The 19,587-nt window shown below is 40.1% G+C and overlaps 1 protein-coding gene across 2 annotated transcripts in view; it reads right to left on the reverse strand.

Annotated features, from left to right (window-relative positions):
• Window positions 1-4,342: 4,342 nt before the first annotated feature.
• Window positions 4,343-19,587, reverse strand: part of tspan4a (tetraspanin 4a) — a 183,897-nt gene continuing 168,652 nt past the window's right edge. For both annotated transcript variants that reach the window (XM_080884908.1, XM_080884907.1), the window contains 2 exons: window positions 13,350-13,433; window positions 4,343-4,797 (listed from right to left, as the gene is read on the reverse strand). In XM_080884908.1, the coding sequence (XP_080741034.1) occupies window positions 4,729-4,797; window positions 13,350-13,433 (153 nt within the window). In that variant the 3' untranslated portion in view covers window positions 4,343-4,728. The remainder of the gene's footprint in view (window positions 4,798-13,349; window positions 13,434-19,587) is intronic.

The following is a 19,587-nucleotide window of genomic DNA, read 5'->3' on the forward strand; positions in this document are numbered from 1 at the left end:
GACACAATGGGCTTCACAAAAGCCCTTGACTCTACTACACAGGTGCAAGAAAGTGAAAGAGACACACACACACTAAAAAAAACAAGTGTTTTCTGTCTTTTTGATCACATGTCCCTCGTCTGATCCTCTGACGTGAATTTGTAGTCATTTTTCATTTATTTTTGTGTGTTTTTTCCAACTGAAACCTCAAAAAAGGGCTGTCTATCCCCTGATTTATTTTGTTTAAAGTTTTAAAGATTTAGTTTTTGGAATTTAAACCTAGCTCAGCATGAACCTTGCTTTTACACTTTACCAACACACTGTCTTTTCTTTTTCGTTGCGGTTTGAGGATAATGATCGCCACCGGGGTTAGAATATTTTCTATTTTCTGTATAATTGCAGGTTCTGAGCCATTACAGGCAGGGAGCGGGAATTTTAATATCCAAATTGTTTGTTGAAATAAGGTTTCAGCCGTGGCTGCTTTCTTTCACCGAAGGACCGAGGACTATAATTTTCATGTACTGTTTGCATTCATTGTTGGTCCAATAAAACCTACAAAAACAAGGTAATAAAGGTCCAATGTTTATAACTGACAAAGCTGAAATCAATGTGTAAAAAATCTAGGGATATTTGTTTTGATATTAGTGAGCTGAGGAAATTCCCACACATGTCTAACCAATTTAACAACATCTTCGTTCTTGTAAGAGCAAGTCAGGCAAAATGTTAAGGAGCGGCTGTGTGCAAGCAGGAAAAGGACCCAAAGTGCAGACTCCGGAGACAGACGTGAACTCAAAACAGCTTTAATGCTGAACTCAAAAAATGTAACAAAACTGAGACTCCAAAAACCAAACTCAGGCAAACAGACAGAACACACAGCATCGTAAATGGTAGATCACAACACAGGCAAACTGAAACACAGGGCTTAAATACACAGAGGAGTAATCGGGGAATGGGTAACAGGAGGGAAACACAACTGGAGCAAATCAGGCCTAACGAGACAAAGGAAGCACAACCAGAAGCATTTACATGAGACAAGGACTTTCAAAGTAAAACAGGAAACATAACACAGACTGAACTTACAGACATAGACTCACAGGCAGGCACTGCAACAGAGGGAACAGAGACGTGGGACCAGGGCAGACACAGAGACATAAACCATAAGATAGAACTCTAACAAAGAAACCAAAGACTAGAAATGATAAATGATATAATAAACTCAAAACACTGGGTCAACGACCCCGGCATCCTAACACACAAAAAAACAAACAAACTCAAATACAAGCCCAAGATATGAGATCTTACTGTGGTCCACTGTTTCCAAAACCGCAAAATTTTCAAACTTACATAACACAGAATCCCGAACCGCTGTGTGCTGACACCATTCTGAGTCTCCTTGTATTCTCATATGTATTAAATTTCTTATTGAAATGTCACATTTGCGTGTCTTTGACATCCTGTCAGTATTATCGGTGTCCTTGCTGGATAGTTAAGTTCAATTACATGTTCTAGAAAAATGGAAGTGCTTGTTGAAAGTGTGCTTTGTATGAGATTTACTTGAAAATGCTTCAGTTTAACAGGGATATACCACATGAATAATAAATGTGTGAATGTGTGAGTGAAAGCTGCTTCTGTCTCTATGTGGGCCATGGGATTGACTTGTGATTGTTCCATCGTGTTTCCTGTCTTTCACACATTGCATGCTTGGATCCAACACCGCTACTGGAGTGCATACTTTTGACATAGTTCTCATGCACTATTTATGTGTGAAAAGCAAGCAGCAACCTCCAGGGCTGGAAAAACAAAAGCTGCAGTTCCTCTAATGGCCACTAGAGGCTGACTCCAAAAGCAAGTGAGTCAGTCATCATAGACTTGCATGCTGTTACAGCATGCTACAGAGATAATTTTGGTCTCTGTGGCTAATTTTCTTCTTCATAATGACTAGCAATGGGGATTTTGTTAGAACAGAAAGTCAGGATTATGTCTTAGGGCTCATCTCCCCTAATTAGAGACATTGAACTGAACCTCTAATATGGTGCTTATCACTCTTGCCCAGATATTGGGTCCAAAAGTCAAATGTGGTGATGGCAAAAATGCTAATCTTGAGGCTTCAAAGTGAGGAGGGATCACTCAGTGATATCCTAGCTAATAATGTGTAAAACCCCATCTTTGCTTTCAGAACTGTCTATATGCTTTGTGGCATCTATTCCACAAGAGGCCGGAAACAATCCTCACCAGTCTGAAGTGATGTGAGCTTTGTATCATGATACGTTATCCTGCTGGAAGTAGCCACCAGAAGATGGTACACTGTGGTCCTAAAGGTCTGGCCACGTGCAGCAATGAGATTTAGTCTTTGGTGTTTAAACACTGCTCAGTTACTAACCTGGGCCCAAAGTGTGCTAAAGGAAATATCCCCACCACCAATACACCAACAGCAGCCTGGATTGTGGATACAAAGCAGCATGTATTCCTGCTTTCATGTTGTTTAGACTAAAATTCGTACCAGGCAACATTTTTCTGTCCACCCTCCTATTGTCCAATAGGAGATTGTTCTGTTCTTAGCTGCCAGGAGTGGGACTTGGGGTGGTCCTTTGCTGCTGTAGCCAAGCTGCTTCAATGTTCTGTTTTCTGCATTCAGAGATGCTATTCTCCATACCTTGGTTATAATTTGAGTTAGTTTAGCTTCTTTATGAGCTGGAAGCAGTCTCGCTTTTCTCCTCTGACATCAACAAGGCATTTTTGCCCAGACGACTGCCTTTCACTGGATATTTTCTCTTTTTCAGACCATCTCTCTAAACTCCAGAGAATGCTGTGCCGGAAAAATCCCCGTATATCAGCAGCATCTAGCACCAAGGACCATGCCACGTTCAAAGTCACTTAAATCACCCTTTCCCCATTCTGATGATCACTTTGAATGTCAGCAGGTCACCTTGACCCTGTCTGCATGCCTAAATTTATTGCTGCCATGTGATTGGCCGGTATATATATATATATATCAGTAATCAGTGAATATTGCTGTACATTCATATCAATTGGTAAAATAGCAAGAATTGTAGTATTTACATGCCATTTATGTGAACTTGGGGCAAGTAATGCACGCTCAGGTCCATTACATGGATGCAAATGGAAGAATGAAAAGCGAGCCATGACAGGACACCCAGTTCTGACATGCATTAAAAGGTCCACAATATACATTTTTGTCGCCGTATTACTTAAAGATTTTATTTCTTCTCAGAGCCTTAATGCTATCTTTAAGTTCAGCTTCTTCCTCTCTGTAAAATAGTGCCCGTTTATGCCTCTCAGGTGCAACCATTATCTGCAACTCTCTGGTGGGAAAGTGGTTTAACACTAAAAGCTGTTTTGAAGATATCTCCAGAATCGTTAAAGGCTCTGTCAGTTTATTGCATTTCCTATTTCCAACATTCCCATAATCCTGTACATATATGGTAAAAGAAACACTTGTGTATATGTCTGAAAATGGTCCATTTGGATTCATATGAAAACAGTAATGAGGCCTGTAGCTCTACCTAGCTGCTGACTGTAATTTCTTGGGTTGATTTCAGGAGGGCTATTTCCACATATTTGATAATGTTAGAACTTTTGCCCTTTGAGGTCATGACTTTGTAATTAAAGAAAATAAAAAGAAGCAATGGACCAGAAATCACAATGAAAGCAAAAAAGACTTCCAGCACCTGCAGCACTTTAAATTACAGATGAAAACAAGTCTTAAAGCGTTTTCCCCCTTTGGGGTTATTTAATCAAAGGTTGTCTCTGGTGTACACACTCGGTGTATTTCTTGTATTATAGTCGACGGTCCAAGGTGAGGAGAAAAAAGGAACTTAGGGAGTCATAAAAGGGCGAGAGGAGACTTTAAAGATGAGTCTTTGTCATTGGTGCGTTGATTGGTGCTGGAAGGGAAATTGCCCCAGGGCAGTCTCAAGGCTCCTTCTACTGTACTGTTCATTTAAATTCCTCCTTTTATTCCCGTGTCTCATGAAAAACTCCAGCCAATAAAAAAATAAAAAAGTCACAAGCTTCAGACTTGGTCACAGGTTTCATTAAAGTATCTAATTAATGCCTGATTAGTTAGGCGCTACAAAATGTTTTAATGCCGTGGCAGAGAGGCCAAATTAACAATTTTACGTGGCATTTTTTCCCTTTTATCCATTATTGCTCATGTTTAGTATCCAGGATACCAGGCAGAAAAAAGCATGACTACACATTAAACCAGAATGGTGTTTTCTGTTAAGGAATGACAAGATAAGGTTGAGCCAAAACATTTAATACACATCATTGCAGGAGACATGCACTTAAAGCACTTTACACAGTGCACACTGCTCAACTGTAGCTCTCGTTTTGAAAACACATACAAACCATAAAATAATTTAAAACCGAAACACAGATTTTAAAAAAGGGGTTACACTGGATTTTGTTTTGTTTTCTTTTTTATACATGTTCGTAATACTGTTTCATAAAATGTATCACAGAAATTAGCTTTCGACACAGAGCAAACCATAGGAACTCAGGTATTACACTGACACTGTGCTCGTTGATAGTTAGCAAGAAAACTGACCGGTGACATCCAAGAGCGAATGTCACAGAGAGGACAACCGCTGGAAAGAAGAGGGGGAAGGGGGAGCAGGTGGAGAGGCAGGGAGAGAGGAACGAGGAGAACAGGGTGGGTCTATGGCCGTTCCTCTCTGATGAATAACAATCCAAGTGCGCCAAAGGGTGGAAGGGAAGGGTCGATCGCTAGGCGTAGAAGGTCTCCACTTTCACTGCCTGACAGAACATTGTCATGGAGAAGACCAGACCCAGGATCTGCACAAACACAACAAAAACAGGCCGGCCATTAAAGGGTTCAGAGATCTGGGAGTGAAATATAAAAGGAACTTTTCATCTCACTTTTTGGATCGCTGTGTACCTGCTCAACCATACATGACAAAAAGATATTCTCCCACTGTTACAGCGAACTCTTAGTGTAGCTAACTTAACTTATTGGACAAAGGATGGTGAAGACAGAGCTGCTAGGGAAGAGAGAACGATCACAGATCACCTAGAGGGTTCCTGTGACAGAGAAGGATGCTAGTAATAGACTGAGGAGGCAGATGTGATGATTCGCTGTGGCGAGCAGCTGAAAGAAGAGGAAGTGTATCTCTGATAATGATAAGGAGACAGTCCCAACACTCAAATAAGTGTAAGATATGTTGGCTAAATATTCTGCTTTATCTTTTTTAAGTAAGACAAAAACAGAGGTTGAAAGTCAATATCACATATCGGTTATAATATGCTTATTCAGGCACCTTTTCCACTCACTGTGTGCTTTTACACCTCTCTACATTTAATCATTACTTATTATTAATCTCTGGCTCGCTTCCACAGCATGTCTTTTGTGCTGTCTTCCTCCCCTCACCCCAACCGGTCACGTCCAGTGGCCGCCCCTCCCTGAGCCTGGTTCTGCTGGAGGTTTCTTCCTGTTAAAGGCGAGTTTTTCCTTCCCACTGTCGCCAAAGTGCTTGCTCATAGGGGGTCACATGATTGTTGGGGTTTTCTCTGTTATATTATTGTATAAAGTGCCTTGAGGCGACTGTTGTTATGATTTGGTGCTGTATAAATACAATTGAATTAAATTAAAAATGATCACTTTTATTCTTCAACACAGTCTGAGCTCTCTTAGTCAAGTTTTGTCATTTCTTTAAGTAGTCTTCAGGATGTTGGTTGACTTTTTGTTCAGTTCTTTTTCAACACAATCCCACACTCCTTCAATAATCTCGAGTGTCGAGCTCTGGGAGGCCAATCCATGACTGATAGTGTTCCACTGTGTTTTTCTATCCAGCTATGCTTTTATTGTGATGGCAGTGTGTTTGGGATCATTGTCATACTGAAAAATGAAGCTGCTGCCAGATGGTATTGCACAGTGAATGAAAATCTAACAGTACTTATCTGCAATCAGAATTCAGTTTTGAAGAGATCATCAACACTACTGGCTGAAATGCTTCAGAGAACAGCTTAGTTGAAAGTCCAGTGTCAGCTATGTGTCAGATTTCTGCTGGATTTTTTACTATTCATTTAGGATTAATTATAAAGGACACACTGCATGCCATTCTAAGATATTTCAAGTTTCCAGCTATTAGCTATTTGGGAATCTCATTGTTGGAGTTGAAAATACTATTTCAAGTCTGTAAAACTATGCTATCTTTGGTATTTTTCATAGATTCAGCTAAAGAAATGAGAACAGATTATAATTTTTTGTGACCTGCTGCTAGTAACAAAGTGCCCAAAGATACAATTTAAAATGAGTTGTCTGTTATTTGTAGACACAGCACCATCCCCTGAGTTAGATGACTTATTTATTCTTAAATGTTCGTCTAACAAAAAACATTGCCCTGAAAATGGTCAGGTATAAGGACTGGACTCAAAATGAGTACAAAGAATAACTATAATAGAACAATGACTCGAAAGTTTGGCTCCTTGTGGGCAAAATATAAAGAAATAAGAGGTGGCTCGACACGTTTGTACATGATATCTATGATGCAATACATCATACAATATGTATCCATAGAGTCGTTATTTTATACAATACAATCTACAATTATAGTAACACAAATGATACTAATAACAATGAAACATCACAATAATTATGATGCGTTTGATACCAGTAAAAAGTAACGATCAATTTACAATTCACTGACACTGGTATAAAGTGTTATGCAACCTGAGATCACACACATTATCCCACACAGACTCATTATGATGCATTATAGATATGGCTGAACCTGTGTGGTCCTTTACACAGCGATAAAGCCAGTCAGCGGAAAGTTATTCAGCAAATTTAGGCAGTGCATTTGTTCTCAGCCTTGAAAGAAACTTTGAAAAAAAACTTTCAAGTTAGGTTTGAAAACCTCTGAAGTGATTCATTATTAAAGGACATAGTTCTACTTCTGATGACTTTGTTCTTGTACCACTAAAATCAAACTTGTGCATCTCAATGGTTCTCCACTTTTTTCAAGGTGTAACACATCACTTGAGGATGCAGTCTGTTAATTAAGTGGCAGTTGTCTTCTATAATGAATTCACTAAGTGTGAATTCACTTTAGAGCGGGAAACTGGCATCTAAAGTAAAATATCAGTGGATTCACTGGGTAAAAAACCTCACTTTTGAATGAGACTGAGTTGGAAAGACTTGATGATATTCGGGCACTGTTAGCGCTCGGTTATTTGTGCAGGTTTGCACAATTTTTCAAGTTTTTGAATCATTCACTTGGTAGTTATAGAGCCAGTATGCTTCTCATCTGCATGCCAATAAAAAACTAGTTAAAGTAAACAAAGGTGCCTTAATTTAAAGTTAAAGACTAAAATAAATTCTCGTGTTTCTATGTAGGAGGACGTCCACATTAAGCCAGGTAAATTGTAAATGTGTCTCTTTCTCTCTGTTTCAGCTCTCCGCCCAGACATTCAGACTAAAAGAGCCTTTTTCTCCCCTGAAAACAGACCTTTTACTAAATTGGTCTCTGGAGTGTTTAAAGCTTAAAATGCCAGAAAAGTCGTTTCATTGTGCACGGGGGACAAACAGAGATGTTGCAAAATGGTGGCATTCAGACATTTCACTGTGGACACAGAAATGACACCGCAATGCTAATGTGTGCGCAAATCACTTTGGCACACACACACAAAAAAACTGCTTTTCAGATTTAAATGGCTCAATGCAGATGCAATCCAAGTGTGCATTTGCCTGACTGCGAGTGAATTAAATGATGCAGCTCCATTAACATAGTTCGAACTTTTTAGAATAATAAATCAACATCGTTTCATTATACAGAACTGGCCCTTATTGTTTCTGATTTGTGGGAGAGTCATAATTCAGTGAGCTTGCTTAATGGCTGCTGTTACCAGTATCTGTAACCCATTTTAAAACGTTCCTGTAGACCCTGCTGTGTCGCACGCACCGTAGGAAACCCTGATTAAACACTTCTCTCGAGCCTTGACCATAAAACTTCCCTAAAGGTATCTTGTTTGCCGGAATACGAAATGAATTCCTTCCAGGTGTAATTTTGAAAAATTTCAAATGTCAAAATACTGAAATAATTTCTCATTGTGTTGCTGGGAAGAAAAAAAAAAGTGCACTAATACTTTTAGATTTTTTACACCCTGCAGAACTATTGTGGAATTGGATTACTAGAAGATTGCAGTGTTGCTTTCCTCTCTTGCCTTTCCAATACCACAATTATCCGTAATTGCGTAGGAAGATGGAGACGTGTGCGAACGCTGACAGGGAGATGTGAAGATTTCAGGCAAATGCACGGAACACATGATAGCCCAACTCAAAAGGAACGATGAGTGCTCCTCTGTGTACTAGTGATAAGAGCAGCCATCTCTTTCTTAAATTAGAGGCAGAAATGAGCACAGCTTACGCCGTGAAATTACACTGAAGATAAAATTTGATGGAAAACTGTTCTTGAGACCACTAATGCACGCCCTGCACAATCATTTCCGCCCGATTGTGTTAATGATGCAGTGCCTCTAATCGCGTTAACTTCAGATGGGACTGGTTTTGATGCTCGGGTGTACTGCATGAAATATTCAAATTGAGGTGCCCTACATTAGGCAGCAAATCTTTTTTTTTTTTTTCAGTTTATTTATTTATTTTTAGTTGACTGGAGGCAAGTGTCTGATAACACCGATTTTCTCTGATAACCATGCGGAGATTGTAATCTGGTAGTAGTCGTGCACTCGCTCAACAGCAGGGAGACAAACAAGAATCACACAGCTTCCTGTGGCGTTGGCTTTGTGTTCATGGCTGCAACCAAATTGTACAACAACAACAACAACAATAAAAAAGAAAAACTCCAGAAAACCCTAAGAAGGCTGAGTTTTCAGCAGCTTTAGCCCTCCACTGATTGACTGACTTTCTGATTTCTGCTTTATTATTCAACCCGAGAAGGACGCGACTGCTCATTCACATTTCAACATTTTTGTCAAGACATGTCAGCAAACTGGGGCATTAGGAGAAACGCTGTGGAAGCATCAAAGCTGGCATGACTTCTCCACCGGGAATCTTAAATGTCTGCACACATTTTCATTTTCGTCCATGCACTCATCGAGGTGCTGCAGTCTAAACAGCCCGGTGGAGATGGACCCTGCCTGCTCTGCAAATAAGACAATTCTATGAATTCATGTCTAGGAATTATTTTTTGTGACAAAAGCTGTGACCCCTTCTCACTTAAGGGTATATAAAAGTTTAACATCTGCCTTAAATTGTGCATGTGAGCCTGCTTGCACTCAGCTCAAGGGTCTCCTTAAACGTTTATATCAGATGGAAGGCAGTACTCAAAAACCTGAAGGTGCTCTGCTCATCAGCTAAGTATGCCAAACCTTTATGTAAATGATCTCTGAACCACATCATCTTAATATGTGAACAACAGGAAGTGAAGTTGAGACACATTTTAAGCCACAGAGCGACATGAAGAAAGTTTTAACCGCTTGCGACAGAGGAAAAGTTTGTTTTTGGTTCATCTTATATTGATTCTGTCGTCTGACCTCACTGCAGGATTTTTTTGGTGGGCCACTGGCGGTCTGTGCCGTCTCCAATTTATCTTCTGACACAGGTTAAAAATAAATAACTAAAATAAAGAAGTGCTTCAAAGATGTGTGGTTCTGAAATGGGAATCTCAGCAAATTCTTTAAACTGGAAGCTAAATTATATTTGATCTTTCTGTTCAAAGACAATCATTTAGACATTTCCAAGCTCCCTGCTGTCTGTAACATCCACTGTGTTCAAGGAACAAGAGAAAACTAGAAAATCCACTTACGTTAGTCAATCTATGCTCCTGTTACTGTATTTGTCACAAATTCAATTCTGTTCTATTTATATAGCACCAAATCACAACAGCAGTCAAGTCAAGGCACTTTGTCATAAGATAAAGAGAGAAAAGCCCCAACAATCAGATGACCCCCAGTGGGCTTGCACTTTGAAATAGCAGGAAAGAAAAACTCCCTTTTAAGAGGAAGGACCAGGCTCAGGGTGGGGGATGGGTAAGAGGCGGGACAAAAAAAACACACTAGGGAAGCGAGCAAACAACTAATGTTTAAGTGCAGAGTGCTGTGTGAACATATGAGAGTAGTAACAAGAGTAAAGAAGAAACACCCCCAGCAGCCATTGCAGAGTAACTGAGGGATAATTCAGAGTCCAGTCGTAACTATAAGTTTTATCTAAAAGAAATGTTTCAACATTAATCCTAAAAGAGAGTGTGTCTGTCTCCCCAATCCAAACTGGGAGCTATTTCCAAAGAGGGGCCTGAAAGATGAAGGCTCTGCCTTCCATTTTACTTTTAAATACTCTGCCTCTGAGAGTGAAGTGCTCTGTTTGGATAATAAAATACTATGAGGCCATTAAGATATGATAAGGCCTAATTATTCAAGACCTTGTATGTTAAGAGAAGGTTTTTAAATTCAATTTTGGACTTAACAGTGTCGCACGCACCGTAGGAAACCCTGATTAAACACTTCTCTCGAGCCTTGACCATAAAACTTCCCTAAAGCTAACTTTTGTGCACAGCCAAGATGGATGAAAATATGGTTTGTACACTCTCATAATTCAATTTTAGTCAACATGGTGTCTTAAAATATAAGTACCTTTAAAATTTCAGTTGCCTGTGTTTATATGAACTACTATTATGATAATCCCTCATTTATCCGAACTGTCTAGTCACTGGTTTGTTGAATTTATGGATATATTTGGGTTTATGTATAAGCAGATTCTAGGTTTTAAGTTGCTTTACTGTCACGATTCTCTGTCTCTAATGCTATGAGTAAAAAAATATCTTCTGGGGTTTATCTAAACCTCATCCACTCCTAAAATGTTTATTCCTAAAGTGCCTCCTAAAACACGCTGCACTTTAAGGGGTTTTCAGACATCTCTCTCGAGCTGTGTGCAAGCTGTGTGTTGCTAAATAAAGAGATGTCTGCGAGCCTTTAAAAAAACTATGCAAATCTTGCCAAACTGCAGCCACTGATGTGAATAATATCCACTGATGATTAATGAAAAATCTTGTGTAACATAAGCAGGCAAGCCTTTTGTTAGATCAAGCAGTAATATCATTAATATCGGTTGTGCTCCATCAGTTCATCTAATGTTTACTAACATCAACTATCGTAAATAATTATATGTACCCACAGACTGTAGATAAAAGATGGAGGTCTATAAACATGGAGCCAGTGGAGAACTTCCTTATGTGGCTTTGTGGTTGGTAAGAGCATGCAGTGCCTTCGGTTTCTCAAATCAATATGGTAACAGCCAAAATGCTGTAGCAAAGTCCACTGTTTATACTGGACTGAGATCTGGTGAATGTGGATGCCGAGAAACCAGTTTGGAATGATCTGAGCTTTATCCTACAGGGAGGAGCCATCGGAAGATGGGTACGCTGTGGTCATTAAGGAAAATGAGTGATCGTCATTTGGTTCGAAGGAGCCCAAAATATGATTTCATGATGTTTACACCAAATTCTAACCCTAACAAACTGAACTGTGTTCCAATCCTCCATCCGGTCGTTAAGTCTGACGTCACTAGCCGTGTCTGGGCCTAAACTCCGCTGCGGGTCCATATATCAAACGATCACTATGGCATTACTGAGAGTTGAAAAACTGTCTAAAGTCTTTCATCTTTAATAAAATGATCAGCGTTCTGCTCTACCAGGTGTAACAATTGAGTTTAACATCCAGGCATCCATGAAAACGGAATTTATGACATTTAACGGAGTTAGAAGTTAGCAGGGAGTTAGCTCGCTAGCTTCTATCTAAATACAATATAGCATGTCCTGACTGCGGGGTTTTGGAAACAAATTAAAACGTACAGCTCTGTTATCACTTCCAACATAAATGAAGACAGAAAACTAAACAGCAGTGACGTTTGTAGGGTTACTGAAGTTTGGCTAGCTGATATATAATGATGTGCTACGTGACCGCTAGCGACACAGCTATGTTAGCATAATATAAACAAGCTAACTTTTTTTCCACTCGATAAAAGTTAACGTGAGTGTTCTCGGTGGTCAGGAACAAATGTAATCGCATGGCAGGATGCTGTAAAAGGACCAAACTTCAGCCAGGAGAACAACTGAGATAATCCATCCACAATACGAGGTTAGTCATTCATATACTGCTGCATGGGCTGGGCTGTAGTTACATCCTAAGGTTTTAAAAACTGAGCTCTAATAAATGATTAGCGGTAATAAAAGCCGAGGGAGGTCAACAGTGATCACTGACTGTTTTAGGAGCTTTTTGAGATTAAATAGAAGAAAATATAAAACATTAAACATGTTAACAACACAAAAGCCATATTAAACGCAGACTACTTTAGGCCCGGAAGTAGGATTCGTCACGTCATCACTTAATGACCGGATTGCCCAGTTTTGGTGAGTTTGTTTGTAAACTGCAGCCTGTGGTCTTCTGCTGCTGAAGCTCATCTGCTTCAAGGTTTGATGTGTTGTGCATTCAGCGATGCCCTTCTGCATGTCTTGGATGTAATAAGTGGTTTTCTGAGCTACTGTTGCTTGCCTTTCAGCTTGAAGCAGTCCACCCATCCTCCTCTGACCTCGGACGTCAATAAGGCTGTGTGTGAAAATCCCACAGGAATCACTGAAATCACTTTTCTTCCCGATTCAGACGCTCGATTTGAACCTCAGAATAGAGTTTGCTGAGTTGTGGCGATGTGATTGGTTGATTACATATCTGTGTTAACGAGCAGTTGAACAGGCGAGCGTGGAGTCTATGATTACACCACAAGTCTCTGCACGTTCTGTTAGATATTCACTCGGTTTTTCACTTGTAAAATTCTTACTTGCAATTATTTAAACCGTAAATAACTCCTTGTGTTGTACTGTACCACAGATTATTTACGACAAGACCGGAAGCTCTTCATTCTTCGATCTAGTTTTCATTTTGCTCTGTGTAGGTTTATCACGTAGGATGTTGCATGCAGGGTTTTCAAGGGCACTGAGACTCTAATGGGTGACTAAAAATCAGCCTACAGCCACACAGGAGCCTCGTGTGATCGATGTTCTCAGGCAGAGCATATTTCTCCACCCAGATTGTGAAACCACATCACGTATCACTTGGCTGGAAAGGAGATAAAAGAATTTTATGGAAAGTCAAACCTCCCTATGTGGTCTTCAGCAGTAACACAAGAGGCTTATATGGGCTCAAGCTGTCCACAAAAATCCTGCGTTCCTACGCTTAATGCAAAGGAAACAGGCAGTATTAGATTTATTTATCTCAAAGTAGGAGCCTTTTTCTGAAGCAGTGCCATAGATAGCAAGGATGGAGCTAAAGGGTCTTGGGGAAAAAAAATAAAAATCACACAGCTTTCCAGCTGTAATTACCTGAGTAAGTGCTGTGCATAGTGCAAAGATCCAAAGTGCCACCAGGTTCTCATTAAGCCAGTCCTTTACCCGCTCGTAGCACGGCTGCGGAGACACACAGAAAAAAAATATGCACATGATGAGCAAACATTAGCCCCCAAAAGTAAACTCACTATTAAGATGTCTTGTAATAAATACACAGGCGAAGGAACCCTTACAACGACTCTTTTCCTACTGTATAAAGAAACCATGATAGAAAATACTCCTAAGCTAAAGGATCCCATGTGGCAACATCCTTATCTACTAATCCTTTCTCTCTGACCTAATATTCTTTGGGAAAACTTTTTAAATTCGAAGCCCTGCTGTCTCTGTCTCCCTTCAGCAGTACAAACAGCAGTAATGTGAGTACAGGAGCAGCACATATGCCGTCTGTATCACTTCGACATGAGAAGGGCCTGAATTTTTCATGTCTGACGTTGCTTGAATTTATTCTGAAGGCAAGTTGACAGAAAAAAAAGGAGAACCCTCTCTCTACCCTCTCACTGCTTCGCCGTTTTTTGTTTTTGTCTCCAAGACAGTTTCAACATCCAGACTAGATTTAAAAATCACTTTTGAATGTACAATCTTTGTGTACCTGAGAGGCAGGAAGAAAAGAAAGTTAATTATTAGTCTTAGTTATTCTGATGCTCAGAAGTTTACGCAAGTAAAGAGAAGGAGATGGATTATCAAAAGCAAAGGAAGTGGCTGTCTCTGTGCAGATGAAAGCGGACATCAGAAGTAATGGAGTGGCATTTGCAATGAAAGCTATGTGGGCACTGCAGACATTTTAAAGCCGGGTGGTGAGCTCTGTGTGTGTCAATATGATAGATACACAGGAGAAAAGCCTGCCTGACACACTGTAGTAAAAGGGTAAGTGCTATCATAACAGGCTACAGTGCTGTTCTAATTTAATTATTCATTTCTGCAGACTTAACTTCCTGATTGTGCTATTTTATAAATGTCCTTACATCAAGGAGCTGAGTCAGAGCCAGAGAAAGCAAACACAATCAACTCTGCATTTCACTGGTACCGAAAAATATATATATTTTTTTTTTCCTTGGTGTGCGGCAAAAGAGTTCTCGGCTGGATCAATATGGAAAGTCATGCAGTAAGCCAAAATTTCAGACATCTTCGAAGTTATTCATCAAAATGCTGCCCGAATGTAAACCCCTTGGACCAGAAAGCTGCATCTGAAAATATATAAATTCATATTTTTATTGTCTGACATCCACTGCAGACTCTCATAAAACCTAGGGGGGGGAAACCCCACGTTAGTAAACCTGAACCTGCCATGCCAGACACTAAACCCATCAACAACGTTCCAGGGCAAGCTAAAAAAAAAAAATGTAAAAGAAACCGCAATCAATGTCTTTGCAACAATTCTTTGGCTGTTGTAGCCACTACTTAGTGGACTACACCACGAATTTCACTTTCCTTGCTCTTAATGTGGGATTTGGCAGCTTTGTGGCTGCTTAGTTGGCCAACACAGAGGAGGATTTAGCAGGTAAAGTTATTAGAATAGAAAACTATGACTGCTCAGCTTAAAAAACACTTATATGTCCAAAAATCCTTTATTGCAAATTTAAAGCCCCATTCAACACATTTAAGAAACACTGTGCATAACAAGCACAAGTACCACACTGTCTTAAGTAACAGCAACAGTTTAGTTTAGAAAAATCCTTACAGTGGCACTGAACTGTAAGGCTGTGACCTGTACGTTCATTACTACCCATGCTGTAGTGGCAGGCCTGTGATATTGCCTGTGGGGATGTATGAGTGTGCCTGTGAGAGGCTCTAATGAAGAATCTATGGATAGTGTGTGTGTGGGCAGTCGTGATAACGAGAGCATTGTGAGTAAAAAGAGCTGGACTGGAAAAGTGATGCGTGTGTGATCACAAGTCATTGCATGAAAGTCCTGCCAAGGTCCACGTCACCTGCATTTTCCACTCATCCTGGTTCATGAATATCATCCATTTCCAGCGAGCGCTGCAGCAGGTTTACATTGATGTTGACAGACAGTCTCTTTTTCACAGCTCTGGCCTTTTCAAGAATTCTGTGGTGTTCAAGTGGTAGGTGTTAACTCTGAACTCTGTCTAAAAGTGCAGCGTGTGCCGAATTTGCACTTTCCGTCCTGGTCTCAATGGATTCTCATGAATCTTGTTTTGGACTGTACTTTCCCCTGGACCGCCTCCACCTTCATCTCTGCATCATTTTCCTCACTGTGAAAAGATGCTCTAACGTGTCAGTTAAAAAAGGACTCAGCTCAAATACGAACTAGATGATGTACAGCTGGGTTCAGACTTCAACTTCTGTCCTTAAAATAAAATCAACAGACTCTAACTGCCTTTCAAAAATTCTTTAACAGGGTAGAAAAAAAAGAAGAAGAAGAAATGCACATCTATTTTCAGTACATCTCTCAGGTACCCAAACATACTCTATGAGTAGTTTTCAATTTCAGTTGATTTTTAGTCAGTGGCAGGATTATTCCTTTGCTTACCAAACACAAATGAACTCACTTGTACACCTCAGAAATGGTTCAATTTACCATATTCTCAAGTCGATCTAAGAATACAAAAAACAGTATATACACATTATCATGTGCCAGCATGCTACGCCTGGCTGAAGTTAATCGAGGCCGGCCTATCGGCACGCTGGATGCTTGCATGCGTATCTGAGATGTAGCTGCAGCCTTGCATGTCGACGAGAGCAGCATCTTTGATCTGATTGTTCTTGGTGGAAATCTTACTGGACTTAGGAACCGAGACGAGGTGCTTCAACCTGACCTTGTGCCACTCTTATGGTTGCACAGCGATGTCACGGTAGCACAGGCCTTTTTGGATTGGGAGTATATCCAGACACTTCCTCGGCCACTATTTAGTCTTCTGTTGATATATATGATATTTTTGTATTTTCAGCATAAAAGTGATAAAAAAAAAAGTGATTTTCACAGTTAAAAAAAAAAAAAAAGAAGATTTCTACATATTATGACTGTAAAAGTTGAACTGATGTATTTTTGATTGATTTATGGCTATTAAATGTTTCTGCAATGGCGATATACCATTTTGCATTTTATGGTCTAACACCGTTCCCATTGAATTCTCACCGTAATTTTAGAAATACTCTTTACAGCCAAACAGAGAAAGTTTGGCAGTTGCACAAACAAGTGGTGAAAAAGTTTGCTTGCTGTAATTTTTCCTTCCCTTTGTACTAGCAAAAGAATATACATATGCATATATATATATAAATCCATTGCTAGTGTAGAATCATAGATGTGCCAATAACAGGTGTTAGCGGTTACTCAAATATGGCTTCTACCTTCTTTTGGTTCCTTTGGCTTTGAACTTAGTTAAAGCCTCTGCTACTTGTTTCCATTCAGTATTTTTATTCCGTTTGTGATTTTAGACCTCAGACCATCACATAAAACGTGTTTCCTTTTCTGGGCTTCTACAATGATTGTCTGAAGTTCACAATTTGTTGAAATTGCACTCCGGTGCTGTTGTTTCCATTGCCATGTCTAATAACCTGGTGGTGGTGCAAACAGAACCTGTCTATGCCAGCAATTCATTTACTGGCGACGGCCTCTGGGCTGGCCTCGTTGTCCTGTCCTTATTTGCTGTGTCTTTCAATTTCTTACAGGAAATTGGTGGGTGGAGCTGACCTGGTTAGAGATACAGCACACCTAAGCAAGTTGGGCTCAAAAGACTCTAAAGCATGCTGGTTGACTGACTGACATTCACACACTACTGTACACATTATTTACTCTGCATGATTAAAACACTGTGCAGTCTCCTTTATTTGTCACGTAGGTTTGAGTCTAACAGTGACATTAAAGAATCTCTGAATCCATTCATCCACTGGCTTCGGATCAAGCCAGTGGAGTGGATATCTCAGCCTGTGTGGCTGAGATATCTAAAAGATGACCCTGTGCCTTTGTAATTCTGACAAAAGCAGAGTTTATTCAACTCTTCGCCCTCTCGCATAAACAGTTGCAGCTGTGATGTAGTTGTCTACAAAGGTTTTCATAGATCTTAAAAATTTTCAGGGCTTTTAAAATGTGACTGCGTCTTTGTGTGTGAATGCTGTCGAGCCTTTGTTTGAACCTGTCATTCCAACCTCGTTTCTGTTCGCCTGTCAGTGAATGCATAGCGGGATTTTTTTGACATTGTTTGACACCGTGAACACTTAACCGCCAATGACAAGAGCCACAAAAATACAAACCAAGACAAAGCAGCAGACCTTTATTCCTCCAGTATTACATGCATTATTGAAATATTTACTGAACGGTACTAAGAGGCATTTATAAAACTTGAATGTGGGGAAAAGAAACACTCCCATCTGCTCCGAGACACTTGAGCAACGCAAACCTGCCGGTGGCCTTGAACAGCATCTGATTTGTACTTGTCGCTTGGAACCCGACAGAAAAATCACTCGAGTATAAAATGTGTGACTTCACACTGGGAAGCTGTTGAAACTGAATTCAGTTGGACAATACTAACACACTGAGGGCAACATCTGAGTACGCGTTCAATTGAAGCGAGGTATGCAACAGATATCCACATTCAGTGCAGAAGTGAATGCAGGTATTATTGGAAGAGAGAGCTGCTGTGCTTCACTGAGAACTACAGGGACAGAATCCTTGATCTGCAGACAAACATGAATCAAAATATAAAACAAGCCACATTAATTTATTGTCAAAATGCCTTTCAAGCCGCAGGCGCTAGTGAAATTCAGAAGGCCAACAAGCAGTCACCTGAAGGGCGTAAATATGCCTTATTTTAAAAAAAGCTTTCAGTGGTTTATGCAGAAGCTGAGCTCACAAAGAGAAATAGGAAAAGCTTTCAAAGGTTGCACGTTTTCATTTTGAAACGTGAAAACCATTGTCGTTTGTCAGCTTGGCCCTTTGTGCATAATGGCACCGAATTCAAATTCTGCAGTTTACGAGAGGAAACCAAGATTTATTGGTGACTGCTGAAGCTCATGTCTTCAGTTCAGTACCTGTCATCTTCTGTAAGAGTCTTTGTTTCACAGTTCACATTTGACAACTCTATCTGTAAATCCTCTTCCACTTATCCAATTCAGGGTTGCAAGGGAGGCTGGAGCCCAACCCAGCTGCCATAGGTTACCAGTGTGTCACAGGCCTGACAGAGAGACAGACAACCGTTCACACTCATGTTCACACCTATGGGCAATTTGCAATCTGCATGTCTTTGGACTGTAGGAGGAAGCCAGAGAGAACCCACGAAGACACAGCGAGAACACACAAACTCCACAGAGAAAGGTCCCAGCAGCAGGTGGTGGAGTCGATCCCAGAACCTTCTTACTGTAAGACAACAGTGCTAACCTCCAACATTTGATAAATCATAAACCAATAAATATAAATGTAATCTTTCTTAATATAATGACTATATTCTGTAGAATGATAACAAAACATTTATCTGACCATTTAGTGGGAAATCAGGAGCATTCTGTGCATTCTGGCTGGCTAATGTCCATCAGCACATTCATCTAAAAATTGTGGAAATTTAACGTTTTACAGTTTGAAAAAGTTCAGAAAAATGCTGGTTTGAAAAGCAATCATTTTGAGGAGCTCTTATAAGTACTTTCAAGGAATAAAAGGTTTAGATCAGAATATCAAAATTATACTCCTGAACTTGCAACACTAGCTATAGATACAAAATAAAGTCACCTCACAAGCTTTGAAATGTTCAAGAGATTCACAGCACTTGTTCTACAGCAAGAGTGGGTAATTCATTTCCTCAAGGGGCCACATGAGAAACCGGGACTGTTGTGGAGGGTCACACAAAGAAGCTTAAAGGAGACTAAATTAATACTGAGCAGAACTGAGCTCAGCCCTCCACAATAGTCCCAGTTTCTCGTGTGGCCTCTTGGGAAAATTTATTGCCCACCTCTGATCTCGAACCATGCAATCTGTGGCTGTTTCTGCAGGCAGCATCTGGCACCCTTGATATGATTTCTGAAACGGCCCATTTGCTATTTTGTTGCAATAACTTAATAACATCAGACGCCGAACGGAACAAAAATCGTTGCCATTACTGTTCATCGCCTTCACTCCTAATGATGTTGTATGACTGGCTTAGTGCTGCTGGACTGCAGGAGTCTCGGTGTGTGAGGTGACCGTAACGCTCTCTGTCCTTAATGATGACGATCAACTTCAAATCTTATTTTTATCTCCTCCATATAGGATGATAATAATCAGATG

This window comes from Rhamphochromis sp. 'chilingali' (assembly GCF_963969265.1).
Source record: "Rhamphochromis sp. 'chilingali' genome assembly, chromosome: 6".
Classification (NCBI taxonomy): Eukaryota; Metazoa; Chordata; class Actinopteri; order Cichliformes; family Cichlidae; genus Rhamphochromis; species Rhamphochromis sp. 'chilingali'.